The sequence below is a fragment of the Neofelis nebulosa genome, chromosome 8 (assembly GCF_028018385.1).
Source record: "Neofelis nebulosa isolate mNeoNeb1 chromosome 8, mNeoNeb1.pri, whole genome shotgun sequence".
Lineage (NCBI taxonomy): Eukaryota > Metazoa > Chordata > Mammalia > Carnivora > Felidae > Neofelis > Neofelis nebulosa.
Window position 1 is genome coordinate 38,357,776 of NC_080789.1, and position 15,099 is coordinate 38,372,874.

At 37.6% G+C, this 15,099-nt stretch overlaps 1 protein-coding gene across 1 annotated transcript in view; it reads left to right on the forward strand.

Annotated features, from left to right (window-relative positions):
• The window catches only part of LIN7A (lin-7 homolog A, crumbs cell polarity complex component), a 128,542-nt gene extending 114,677 nt beyond the window's left edge, over positions 1 to 13,865 (forward strand). The window contains exons 5-6 of the mRNA XM_058741920.1: positions 2,020 to 2,238; positions 8,604 to 13,865. Coding sequence (XP_058597903.1) covers positions 2,020 to 2,238 — 219 coding nt within the window. The 3' untranslated portion in view covers positions 8,604 to 13,865. The remainder of the gene's footprint in view (positions 1 to 2,019; positions 2,239 to 8,603) is intronic.
• Positions 13,866 to 15,099: the final 1,234 nt, after the last annotated feature.

A 15,099-nucleotide genomic window follows, 5' to 3' on the forward strand; every position in this document is an offset into this window, starting at 1 on the left:
TTTTTTTTATAAGCCCTTGTTCTCCATTGACCACAGAGTTAGTGAAGGAGTAGTCATGGAAGTTGCCTCCAGGGCTCACCACGGTCATCTCTTAAACCCTTAGTATCTGCCTGGTGCTCCAACACATGAGGAAGCCGCATTCTTACACACCAGCGTGACTGCCTCATTGCTAAATTCAAAGTTTTTTGGGGTTTTTTCACTTTTTTGTTTTCTCAGTCTACTCCAGCTTGCTGAAGCAAGTGATAGAATGGAACATAATCTTTTGTCTCCAAATATGTATAATGTAGTAATTATGAATCTCAAGATAAGCTGAAGTGTGCTTAAAATGCAACTTACTTTACTTTGAGTAACTCAATATAATATCTATTTTGAGTCCCCTTTCTGCTTGGGTTGTAAAATGTGATCTCAACCAATTTTGGGTGGCTTCTTGGCCAGCTTAGCCCACTCCTAGGTTTTCTGGAAGTCTCTCAGCCTATCTCCTCACACAGATGATTCTCCTAGGAGCTCTATCCATGAAGCAAGTCAAAAGACCTTTGTACTTCGATCCTACAAAATAGGAGTTATGTCATCTGCCCTGAAGATCAGCTGAGAGGAAGAAGATTATCTCCTTTTCTCAGAGCCCTTCTAATATGATTACAGCTTTCTTCTGTTTTGCTTCTCACTAATCCTAACCTGGAGAATCTTTAAAAGCTCTGGGAAAAGAAACCTCTTTGTATTTCCTTGTGGTAAAAACATAGCTTCCCCAACTATTATCTGTACCCTCTGGACCATGATGCTCAAAAGACTTCGTACTCCAAAGCGGAGAATTGATTTATTTTTTTGCTTTCTACTTTATCACTCCTACCTTATAGGTATGTGTGCATATCTGATTATATCCTTAGTAAGTTTCTCTGAAAATAAACTATTCTTTATACAGGGCTTATTCAATGCATAACGATAATGCCCTCTAGAAAAATTGTGCCAGTTTGTGTCAAGTTATTAGCAGTATATGAGAGTGCCATTTCCCTACATCCTTGCAAATACACCATATTTACCATTTTTAAATTAAAAATGAAATATTTTGTGTTCATCTGTACTTATTTCATTACAAGAAAGCTTAAACATCCTTTCATGAGTTTTTATTTTTTAATTATTATGTGTCCATGAGTCCATGTGCCCATTTTGCTTAGGTCTTTACTGCCATTTAAGAATATTAAAAATTTGTCAGAAATTGAGAATGTTTTTTTTTCTGGTTTGTTATTTGACTTTTATGGTATATGAGAGAGAGAAACTTACAATTTATAAATCTGATTTTGTGATTTTCCCCTTGGCATTGTTACTTCAGAATTCTTTTTCCATTGCAAGATGAACGTTCACCTCTATTTCATTTTAGTTGCTTTATGGTTTTATTTTTACGTTTAAATTTTTGATCAGTTATATTTAGCATAGACTATGAGGTTTGGGCTCCACATTACTTTCTATCTTTAATTATTATTTGTTTCAGCATCCTTATGTAACAGTCCTTTCCCCCTTTGGTCTAAATCCCACATCTGTCCTATAACAGAGTTTTACATAATCATGGATCTGCTTCTGGACTCTGTTCAGAACTCTTACTACAACAATAAGACACTGCTTTAATCATTATAGATTTTTAATAACATTTAATATCCGATAGGGAGACTTTACCTTTATTACTCTTTTTAAAAATTTTGTCAGAATTTTCTTGACTAGTCCATTTATTCTTCCAGACGAAATTTAGAAACCCCACTCTAAACGTTAGTGTGATATTTGAGGTCTTGATTGCTTCTGATCCTCTGAATGTGAGCCCCCATTCAATCCATCTGGTACCCTACTGCATCCTAACCTGCCTATACTTCATCTACAAATGCAATAAATAATGATGATGGCAATGAATGCCACTTGCCCTACCTTCTTGAGATTTCAAACTGGGATTTTAATAAGATGCTAATTTCAGATTGGTCTTGCAGGGAAAAGAACATGCAAGCTCTCCCCTTTAAGAGATGTCACTGTTTTTTTCAGAGCGTGGAAGGGGAACACCATGAGAAAGCGGTAGAACTACTCAAGGCTGCTAAAGACAGCGTCAAGCTGGTGGTCCGATATACCCCCAAAGTCCTGGAAGAAATGGAGGCTCGCTTTGAAAAGCTCCGGACTGCCCGGCGTCGGCAGCAGCAACAGTTGCTAATCCAGCAGCAGCAACAGCAGCAGCAGCAACAAACACAGCAAAATCATATGTCATAGGTAAGAAGTGCCTTCTTCCGCACAAGGGAAGTCCCTGATGCATATAAGTTTGTTTCGGTTTTTAATATAGTTTCTTAGCTGGATTAAAGTCATTAGGTTTGACAATGCCTCCCAAAAATCAATCAAGCAAATAAAAAAATGATGATCTCAGAAAATGTCAAGAAGACAGTTGCTGACTTTATGTCATTCAGCCATATTTTCTGCAAAGGTAAAATATTTTGGAAAATAATATACTTGCGGGGGGCAGGTACAGATTAGGAGATGCCTTTATACAAATCGGGAAAATACACCCTCTGTGTAACCCAGATCACTGGGCACATAGCCACATGACAAGAGTGTGGGTTGGATCCCAGCCCCACTCAGCCCCTTGGCCATTTGCCTTTGCACAGTGTACAAACTAAACAACCAGATCTTGGGAAGATCCCTTTAGAATACTACAAATTATTGGAAAACTACTCCACTCTGAAGAATGAAGTGGAGACCAGTGTGCATGTTCTAAGAGATTCGAAATTCTCTGTGGGTGCTCACTTCAAATGTGATGCTCTTCCCTTTTTTCTAAATTTCACTTTGTGACAAAAATGCTAAGTCAGGTTTTGCTATATGTTTTTAAGAAAATTCAAGAAAAAATGTTAAGAATCACCATCTTTGAAGTGCCTCTATGTGTGAGGTTCTTTTCACGTATCCTTCTTTATCCTCAGAAAAACTCTTCAAGGTATCACTAAAATCCCATTTTTTAGACGAATGATATGAAATTGCAATGGCTTTGTGGTGTCCTCACAGCCACACTTACAAGTGGCATAGAATTATTTTCCTTTTTGCTCTTGCAGGCATTTCGTCCGCCAGCATCAGATATTCTGGAGTTCTATAAATTGTCCTTGCTATCCTTTGGAAGAGAGTTAATAGCATTGTAGACCTCTATGCTGTGATGTCTGCAAATGTGATTTTGAAGTTTCAAATGTCCTTGGAAAAATGACATGTGAACATTGGGTAATAGTGGTTTTAGGTCATTCAACATCAGATTACTATTTGCACAACCGGAAACATTGGATATGACGTGAGACTTTCTGTTGCTTGCAACACAAAAAGGAGAAGCTACAGGGGGAAGTATAAAGACTATAGGATTTGTCCTCAGACAGTGCTGAGGATTCAGTCTTTCTTTTATAGCTTGTAAGTGCTATTGTATATACCACAGTTTGGTGACTTTATCTAAAATAACCTTCCATTCATTCTACAAATTACATTTATTCAGCAGTAAATATCTATTTGGTACTGCCGTGGGCCAGGCACTGTTCGATGGGCTGCAGAAACAGCATGAACAAAGCAAAGTCTTTGCTCTCATGGTGCTTACATTCTGGTTGGGGGAGATGGTTAATATACAGGTAAATGAAAATATCCTGTTGGAACCAGTACTTTGCAGAGTTAAAAGGGTGCTTTGATAGAGATTGGCTAGGTGACAACTTTTGATTAGGTAATCAGGAGAGACATCTCAAAGGAGAGGACACTTAAGCTGAGGTTGAAGGACGAGGAGAAGCCAGAAATGAGCATAAGAAGAGGAGGAAATAGCCAGTGTGTAGCTCTAAGAGAGACTCCTGAGCTATTTGATGTTTGAGGAATAGAAAAAGAGCCAGTGTAATTAGTTAGGAAATAATGAGTGAGGAAAGAAGGTAGAGGCCATGGGGGCCAGGTCGCAGAAAGCTTTTTAAACCACCGAAAGAAGCTAGATTTTATTGCAGTGGAAGCCACTAAAGGTTTTAAGCAAGGGAGTGACATGATCTGATTTATGTTTTTAAAAAGATTACTCTGGCTGTTCTGAAGAAAACAGATTATTGTAAGGTGAAAGTGAGAACAGAGACTAATTACAAGGCTATTATATAGTAGTCCAGGCAAGATATGTGGTGCCTTAGCCAGGATGATAGGGTTGAGATGGAGTGATAGGGATACATCTGGACAAGTCATTTCGCCCACATCCTTCTCCTCTCTTATCCATTCCAAATGTACAGGTATTTTACCTTGGTGCTTTCAGAATCCCTTCAAAGATCTTTTTTCTAATAATAACAATCCACAATTCTTTAGTCAAACATGGACACTCTTTCCACTAACCCCTTTTTTTCTTCTATCCTCAAAAATGCAGACTTGTACCATTTTTCTAATTGGTTTGCCACACTGGCCCAGAATAAAATTACTCTAAAGTGTTTTGAAAGAAATATGTTGCCATTCAGACTTCTGAGGTCTTACTAAAAGCTTCCACCATTATATCTATTCAGTCTTCATATCTTTCGAATATCTTTGTATTTCCTGGGCTGTGCACTCAATTCCATCTCTCTGCTCCATCGGTCTTCATTAAATTGCTTCAGAATTTCCTATTGTCTCATCGCCAAAGATTAACATAAAAAAAAATTGTTTAATGTTTATTTATTTTTGAGAGAGAGAGAAAGAACATGAGCGGGAAGGGGCAGAGAGAGAGAGGGAGACACAGAATCCGAAGCAGGATCCAGGCTCACAAGCTGTCAGCAGAGCCTGACGGGCTTGAACTCATGGCCCATGAGATCATGACCTGAGCCCAAACTGGACACTTAGCTGACTCAGCCATCCAGGCACCCCAAAGGCTAACATTTTTAATAGAAGACATTTACGAACTGGTTTTTTTCCTTATACACGATATGGTGATTCTACTTAAGTGAACATGAAATTTATATTTACGCCTGCCAAGACAGCACTTCCTACACACACCATCATGGCCCCTTGAGATGAAACCGTAGTGACCATTTCAAGTACGAACCAAGTACAACCAAGTCATGTCGTGTATGGATTTTATGGGGAATTCAGTCAAAGAGACCTACATTAGGTCTTGTTCAACTTTTAATTAATTAGATTTTAAGGATTAAATGGGATTTGTTACACTTCCTAACTCATACTATGACTGCTTTGGGGAAGAAATTTGAAGCTAATTTGACCAATTGACTGAACAGATCTCTGATTTTTTTTTTTTTTTTTTAAGTTTGACACGTCAAGCAAAGACCAGGTAAAGCAACATATTCATCAGATACTGTCTTATTGTTTACCACATGAAATACAGTTTCTATTCTCTCTAAATTAGGAATTTTTTAAATCCAAAATGGTATGTGTTATGAAGTAACTAATCATGGTAAGTGGTACATACAAATGGAAAATATGTTGAATGCAAGTGCTGTGTGGAGAATGTCTGTTATGCTCACTTTTAATTTTAAACTCACCTGAAATAAAACTCAATTGTTTTTTCCCCTTTTATGTTTGATAATCAGGAGGAGTAGATTACATTTTCTAAAAGGTAATAGATACGATCTTTATACAACTGTATTATAGAAACCGAAACAGAGAATAGGCATATAGGTATTTTTATGCTAAACCCACTTTCTTGACAGAGAGTGTTACATTTATTTCGCTTGAAGGATCTCATTTTTTAAAGCATGAATTTGTATACATATTCCACCCAGACTCTTGGACAATAAAAGGGGGAAAGAAGAGTAATCCTTCTTGAGTTGTCTCAGAAAAAATTCTGAGGAAGTCAAGACTTAAAGGATTGTCAACTTCCTCTGCCCTCCTGTTGCTGGATTGAGGGTGGAGAATTCATGGCATCTGAAACCATTCTGGATCTTAACATATTTACAAAGTAGCTGGAGTTTGCTAGTGGCCTCACCAACTGTCAGGCCCCCACTTCCTTTACTTTGTCCACTGCTGACTGTTCTATATCCTCCACTACCACTGCCACAGCCGCCATCTTGATGATCCGATCCAGAAAACCACTGCAGAAGTGAGAAAACCAGCCTCAAAGGAAGGATACCTCTGATAAAATTGAATCCAAGGAACCCAGAGTGACCGAGTAGAAAACTGGAGTAATAAAAATAATAATCATAATGCTGGATAACATTTATTAAGCAATTAGGGTGTGCCGAGAACTCTTCTAAGTGCTTCGTATGTGTTAAATTACTTAATCGTCACAACAATCCTGTAGGTATTAGGTAGTAGTTTAGATCTCATTTCAAAGAAAGAAAATGAGGCATGTAGGATTTTTTTTAAACCATTTCACAGCTAGTAAGTAAGTGATAGGGCCATGATTCAAACCCAGAAACATACGTTCCAAAGCCTCTTTCTCTTAATCACTATGCTACCCTGCCTTTTTCTTCGATGGCTCTTGCCCTTACATGTCCCATCCTTCCTCACAGACATGTTCACATAAGCTTTCCAGGGATTCATTCTCACCCTACTTACAGCTGGAGTTATCCAGTTCACCTTTACCACTCATCCCACACCTCAAAGCGCTTCCATCACTTTGGTTTTATTAATTTCTTACTGCTGCCCTAAAAAATTACAAGTTTGGTGGCTTAAAAGAACACAAATTTATTGTCTTGTAATTCTGCAGGACCGAAGTCCAGCACAGTCTCACTGGGCTTTAGGAGGCTCCAGGGGAAAATTCATTTCCTTGACTTTTCCTGCTTCTAGAGGCTCTCCACATTCCTTGCCTCTTGGACCCTTTTCCTTCTTCAAAACCAGCAAAGGTGGTTAAGTCCTCACATTGCAGTGCTCTGACTTCTGCTTCCTCATCGCACCCACTCTCCTGGCTCCTTTTCTCTCTCCATCTTCCACTTTTAATTATATCAATTATAGATCCCACTTGGATAGTCCAGGTTAATATCCATATTTTAACATCAGCTGTTTAGGAATCTTAATTCCATCTACACCTTTAATTTCCCTGTAGCATGGAATCTACTAGGTATTAGGATGTGGCTATATTTGGGGTCCATTATTCTGCCTACCACAATGACTCATTAAAAAGTTAGCAAAGCAGGGGCACCTGAGTAGTGCAGTCAGTTAAACATCTGACTCTTGATTTTGGCTCGGGTCATGATCTCACATTTCGTGGGACTGAGCCCCACAGACCTGGTTGGGATTCTCTGTCTCCCTCTCCCTCTCCCTCTGCCCCTCTCCTGCTCACTCACACGCAATCTCTCTTTCTGTCTCTCTAAATAAATAAATAAACATTAAATAAAATTAACAAAGCAATTTGATCAGTAAAATTTACACTAATATGGAAAAAAAGCTTTTATTTAAAAGCATAAAAAGAATAACTAATCTATGGAATTACAAAGCAAGGGAATAAGAAAAATAATGAGAACATTTGGTGCAGATGGTTCTTCCCGGTGGGTATTTCAGTGACCCACATTTTGGAAGCCCAGTCACCTCTCAGCTGCTGGCATATCCCTCAGGCCTACCCCCTCCCCTGGATAGATGAAAAGATCCAAGAGTCTTACTAAAATTCACCTGTTCTGAGTCCCATTCCCTTCGGACGTGTAACTATATAATAAGTTAATTCATTAAAAATTCACTTGGTAATTAGGGGACCTGTAGACAGTTATTCAATATAGGACTCAGTAAAATGGTCTTTTCGTAAGAAAAAAATATGTAAAACTCATAATAAAATATGTGGCAGTTAGTGAGCACTCCAAAGTGGTAGGGTAGTAGTAGAATTACAGTAGTAAAATGTCACTAACAGATACTGCTTGTGTGTGATATGTCGTTAGGTGACTCCTGAAGAAGCACTATGGCCTTGTGCATGGCTTTCAAGCCACACTGCAGGCCCCAGGGGCTTTTAGGCACATCTCTAGAAGGCATGCCAGCTGGAGAGTGTTGATGCAAAGTAGGCAGATTGCAAGGCCTGCCACAATTTGTGAAAATCTGTTTTGTATATGATGCTTCGCATTCATTGAAATAAAAATATCCACAGCCTTGAAAAACAAAGATTGGAAACCACTGTTCTCTCTGGAAGGAATGGTTCCATAATGGCGGAAGAGGGACAGGTCTTGGGGGAGTGTTCAGGGAGGCTCCTCCTCCAGATCTGACCGTAAGGGCAGCTGCCTACTCTTTGCTACCTGGTGTCAGGCCTGAAACAGGCCTGATACCTGCCTGCTTCAGAGAAGGGATGTTGGTGCTTCCAGCCTGTCAGAGAGAAGCTTTGCTGACTGCACCTCAACAAGATCCCTAAGACTCACACTGTAAAGGTTATCTATCTTTTGCCTTCATGAAGAAAAACAGAGTCATCTGGAATAGGGAGGAAGAAATGTTTTACATTTGAAATGTTTCCAAACTGGGGTTCTGTCTTTCATTTTAAGGAATAACTGTGTCTTTTCCATCCTCATTCGATAATTACTTCCTTTGCAAACATCAAACAATTTTTTTTTCATATGTGGAAGATTGTGCATGAGTGATAGGGCCTAAAATAATCCTTGCTGTTCTCACATAGCACATGCTCCTTTGATATTTTTAGCATATTGTAGTTGACAAATGAATACTAATCACTGATTTCCCTTCACTCTTTTCCCTCCTTTCAGGTCCTTAAAGAGAGGCTACTTGATCAAACATCTGATAGTCACAAATTTGAAACCGTGCTTCACAATCCCAGCACATAATGAAAGGAAAAGACAACATTGATAATTATACCTGTCAAGAAGCTGTGACCGCGTGATATTTAAGTTCTTCACCCAGGCAACTCGACACCTTCTTTCTCTGGGGCTGAATCCCCACTGCTCACGCGCTCTTTACACACACAGACCTTCCATGCACTGCAGTGGGAATTCTCAGTGTAAAGGGAGCAGTTTTCCGGTCCGCAGACTGAAATAGTACAAGAAGAATAAAGTCCATGACTTTCCGATAAATCACCGGGCCAGGATTAAATGAATCTTTGTTCTACAGCTTTTCCAGAGATTAACAAATCCCTCATTAGGCTATAGTTTAAACTGCATCAGTTCAAGGTTGTCATCACTTAAAAGAAACCTACTCATTGCCCTATACCCTGACCTCTTCCACATCCATATTGCTGAGTTGTCTGAATTAGAATTCCAGTTAATTGCAAATTCCACCTTTATTCCCCTTATGCTATATTTATACTCTGTTCAGGTTCTAGAAGCAATTGGCTTTTTATTTTCTGTTTCCATGAATTTTATTATGCATTAATGGAGAGGGACAATTTTAGCTCAACTTTTGGTTTGCTAGAGACACGGATAGAGAACTCTAGTACTGTATATTTTTTTAATTTAACTATCACTTGTATCTATGATTATTAATTCTAACAATATAACATGTATTTATTCCACAAAATATATATTATCAGAGTGTATCTGTTACAAACTGAGGTCTTTTCTTACCAAATGTTATGAATCTGGTAAGAGAATACTAGCAAAGGACCTAGCTTCATGAACTGATCCTCCTGTGATATTTCCATATAACCCTGCTCTCAATATTTGTTTGTTAAGTTTTATATTTTTTGATTGATAAACTCTGGGTAAGTCAGAAATCTTTCTGTCTACACTGATATGTTGTCATAGAAATTTATTTAATATGTTAAAGCCTAAGGCTTTACAAAACTCAATTATGATATATGTTCATACATATACAAATATATGTGTCACACAAGGTTTAAATCAGTTTCCCCAAAGACAAAGTGGATGTTTTTGGCAATCTAAGATCAAAAGTAATATTCTTTTCAAAATTAGGCATATGTAAGTGAGGATATTAATTTTGTGAATGAAAAATGCTGCTCCTTCTAGAGGGAAAAAATACCTAATTCATTACATACATTCATATAGGAAAATAGACAATGAGATATCATCTCTCAGAAAGTATCATTTGCTGGAAAATGAGCCACCTCTACAGATCTTCACTTTTGACTTATGGTAAATCTAAGCACATAAGTCTGATTTTACTCATTGGAATGAATAGAAAGCAATAATTATTTGGGCAGTTAAATACCTTAGGCACAAAAATGTACCTGAAAAAAGAATACACGTTCAGTTGAAACATTCTAGAAAGATGATTAAAACTGAGGCCAATATTTGAATGTTTCTTTTTCTCAAATGCAGAAATTGATTCCCCAACATAAATAAATTTTACATTTCAGATAGTCCCCCAAATTAGAAATTTATGAAGCTCACTTCAGGAGCTATTTCTTGAAAACAAAACAAAACCAATCAGAACTACCCAGTACATTTTATTTTGCCCTTTCAAAGGGTGTTATTATCAATACCAAGTTCTGCCTACTCTTCACAGTGCATCACCCAACAGAGAGCCAAGAGCAAGGAAGCTAGGAGGTACACCAATTCCAACAACCATCCTGAAAACATATCATTTTTTACTCGAGAGAAATGAGGGGGGAGGGGAGGGCAAGGGGGATGACCCTGAATGTTATGTAAAATAGGTTTACAAAAGAGATAAGCATGACTAAAGGGAGTGAATGGAGACTAAGTGAGTATTACTCAGTTTGAAAGAGGTAGTTCTCATTTTTATAAGAAAAATTTAATAAAACATATATTTTAGTTATCATTTAACAAAAAAATGTTAAAGCTATTCAGGCAATGCCACAGATTCTCATAAAGGGAAATATTTGCACCCTTGTAATGAGAAAATGGTCATTTCAACACATTTCAATGCCTTGTATAAATTTGAAGTTTAAGATACATTTTCATTTAGCCATAAGTGTATGGTTGATATTAAATTATCATATATTTTCACATCAATATAAATCTTATCATGGTGTTACAGAAGCAGCTATCAAGTGAGCAGATACTTTACGTTTGTGTTTTCTAGATGTCTTTGTATGTTATGCTTCATTTGCATAATGGTTAAATGCTAATAAATGTATGCCAAGTCGTTTGTCAAAGTGAAGGGGAAATCCATCACAACTAAGGTATCTAAAGACAGAGTACATGTCACGGTGGTCCTACATACAAATGATAAAATGGCTGGTCTTTTTTTTTTTTTTTTTTTTTTCAGTAAAATCTGGGTATTGAAATATAAACCTTCCCTTAAAGTTTTAATCAAAAGTAGCTGACCCTAAGACTTAGAGAGGTCCTTTTGAGGTTTTCTAAGTTTCACTGAAGCCGGAGGGAAAGGGAAAAAATTGTACTAATGTTGTTTACTATTAATGATCTTGGTAGAGCTGTTGGCATGTCCAAAGTCATATTAAAGACATAACAGGTGCCTCTAACATAAAGCTCAATCCTGAATATCATAAATAAATTAGATATTCAAAGTTACGGGGAAAATCTGGTATGACTGTATCTTCTTGGTCCTGGTGAATTTTAGTTCTTTCCCCTGGTCAGATTGGTGGCCAGATTTTTCTAAACTCTTTTCTGCTGTGATTTTGAAGGCCAGTACTCGGAGCATACTTCAGTAAAAAAAAAAAAGAAAGAAAGAAAGAAAAAAAAAAAAACAACCTGAACCTTTTCATTTGGAACATTTACATTTTGATTCTGTTCCCATTTGAAATAGAACATCCGCATGGAGATAATGAGCTTAAGTTACAATTGACTTTGGAAAGAATAACAGACTTTTGTGCTCCCTCAATCATGTAATCAATAGGGAATCTCTTGTTATGTGAACTACCACTATCTTTTAAGACAATGCTAAGATCTAAATGCAAAATCTAGCTTTCAGGGGCTTTTTAAGAATTCAAGGCTGTCTCCGAAGAACTTGGCTAGAGATGGATTACATCAATTTACAAATGCAGTTCTCAACCCGTGACAAATCAAACTGATGTGATCTCAGTTCATTTTACTCAGCTGTGCCTATAGGACTCCAAGACGTTGGGATATTTTGTCTACATTATCTTAAGCCTCTATAGATATCTGTTAATGTGTGAATAATGTCTGAGTTTCTCATCTTTTAGCTGGTTTGTGTTTATTATACAGCCTGTTAACAAAGACCAGCTTTAGATAGCATTGTGAAGTAGAAATCAATGTTCGGAAGATTCAGGGAAGCCAGTGTTAGGCAGTATCTCCCCAAAAATGGGGCAGTCCTACCCATCTCGTCCCTCTCTGGATCATAAACTCCAGGAGCGACAGGTCTGTGACTGCATTATGAACTGCCGTATCCCTGGCATCTGGTATGATGCTTGGCACACAATAGGCGCTCAGTTGGTGTTTGTTGAATGAATGAACAATTGGATAGGTTGATAGACAAATAAGTGAATGTTGCCTTCAGATAATCTGAAAAATTTCACCAATTTACAGTAATTGGCACTGTAATTTCTGAATTTCATAGTCAGAACCAGATTTACTCTTTTCATAAATAAATGCTTTTCAGATATATGAATTTGGAATCAATTACTTCAAAAGCTTCAAGGATTTGAGGGCATTTAGATAAGGGATAGTGTCTGGGGAGTAAGATATTTTAACAATGAATAAAACTCAGCCTTTCTAGTTTTTTCTGAAAGCTCCCTGAGTTATTTTGCAAGGGTGATTAAAACATAAAACCCCAGTTATGAATTTTATAAAATATTATGTTTTAATTTTTAAAAAGGAAGAGAAGTCATGTCATCAAGCACATTTTTAATATCTCTTTCAATGTTTTATCTCTTTACTAGTAACATTTCTCTAAGGAGTTCCTAGTAATTGGGGACACATCTCTAAATCTTCTGCTTTCAAAAGATCACTTCTTTCCTATTTGATTTCTAGGATGTACCTGAGCTAATGCTTAATCGCATAGCAATTAAGACTTTTCCACGTGTTTATTCGTTTAACAAATATTTATTGTGCACCTAGTACATTGCTAGGTCCTAGAAATGTAATGGCAAACAAGACAGACCTAGTGCCCTCCTGGAACTTACTATGAGCAACTCCTCAACACTTTGGTAGAGTTTATTCTCCATCGAGTCCCTCTTCACAGCCGACAGAAGAAATACAATTCCTAACTCCATGGAAATCATGAAAGAACCCCCTGCAGACACTTACGTGAACTTGCTTTTCAGACACATCACTCAAAAATACTGCTCAGTTTATCCATACACCATAGTTCTACCCCAGCAAGATAGGTAAGTCATAATTTATTCATAATGAACACTTACTGAACTCTCACTAGGTTCTACTGTTCTTGGTACTTTCCATAGACTACATCATTGAATCCCTTCAACAACTCCAGTAGGTTTCGTTTTATAGACAAGAAAACTGAAGCACAGATACGTGACTTGTCCAAGGTCACACAGCTAGCAGATGAAATGGGGATTTGAACCCATGCGGTGTAACACAAGAGTTCATGTGTCGAACCATTATCTGTGGTTTGGGGGACACCATTACATTAAAAATAGGAGTCATTAATATAAATGGGTCACTGTATATAAAAGTACTTTGAAGTTGTAAAGTAGTATGCAAAAACATAGTAGTGAAGTTATTATGCTCAACAGACCACATCAGTGGCAGAAGCAGACTAAGAACTCAGTCTTATGTTACAGCTTACTCTTGTGAAGAACACTTCAAGCCAGGGACACGGATAAAGTACAGATCCAGGACATTTTTGACATGTGGGAAATATGTCAATGACTTTTCAGAATTATTTGTTAGCCACTGTGTCTATCTGGTGCTACAAGAAACAAAATCCCTTGCTGTAAGGGCTTAAAATAAGTACACAGTGTGGAGCTGAACCAAGGATATTTCACATTTATGGGAAAAGAGCAGGCAATAGTACTATTTTCTCACCATTGCATGTGATCGCGTCTTTCCAATTGTTTTCTTCACTTTTCTGAAAGAGCTGCAAAATTGTGCGGTGGTTCAACCTGACCAAAGTGGTATTATGCTGCTGGGAAGTAAAAGTATTAGACACCAGACTGGAAGTATTGTCTTCATTATCAAATGACTTTTAAGTTCATTTAAAATATGGATATTGAAAGATGTTTAGATGCCTGAATATTTAGACGCCAAGTTCCTTGCCCTTCTTCATTCCAAACCATACAGTGGGGGTCACACTACTGAGGGGTAGATTCTAAAGCCAATAGGAAAGGCAGAAATTGAGATTGGCCTAATGTTAGAACCACAATCAGATGGATGTGACCACATTTCCGGAGGCTAACAGGAACTGACACCTTCTGTGGGGAGAGGGAACACCTGCTTCCATCTGATTCACTCACAAAGACGGATCCCACACATGATTTACATTTGTTCTCTCTCTCCCCCTCCCAGTCAAATGGGCATGTTCTACATCTTAAGTGCTGGTTCCTATTGGTGGCAGCAAGGAACCTTCTTAAAACTTTTAATACATCATTATTCTTCCCTAAGCAATTAGCCTTTTCAAAATAATTAACATTTTGCAAAATTTAGCTTTGCACATAATACGCCAATGGGCAAATTCAAATGCTTTATTTCCAAAGTCATACTTTTTAACATCTCTCTACCTGCCTTTTGTCACCTTTATGTTTACTGATATTACCATTCTCTGTACAAATATTGTCCTCTTCCTCACTTACCGTTTACATCAATTCTTAGACTTTTTAGATTTCACCTTGGCAAGGTCTTTTGAAACTATCTTCTCTTACCCATTCTAACTATTCCTACCCATGCATAGCACCTTAGTATTTTTTAACCAGGACTTTCATGAAATTTTAACTGTTGTCACAATGAACATGTCTCCCTAAATTTCCCTGTATATCGATGATAGGTAACTCGCTCTATTCCTTTGTTCAAAATCCTCTGATGGGTCCCCTATCTCTCTCTCTCACACACCCACACACACACACACACACACACAATCACATTCTTAGTCTGAACCAGAACACTAATATGGTGTTGGGGAAGGAGGACGTTATAGTGCTCTCCCATCCACAAGTGCAAAACCTAGAATACAAAACGTGATGATATTGAAGTCTGGTGTATGGACTTTGAAATAGAAGTCATGGGATTTCATGACACTGAAAAAATTACAAGTTCTTTTTCAAGGTGAAGTTAAATGCAAAGAGAGACTAGCAGTGTTGTATAGTGAAGATACCAAGATTCCATCAAACAGTGACCTACAAATTCCAAAGTATTTGCTTGAGGTGTATGTATGTGTGTACGTGGATGGATA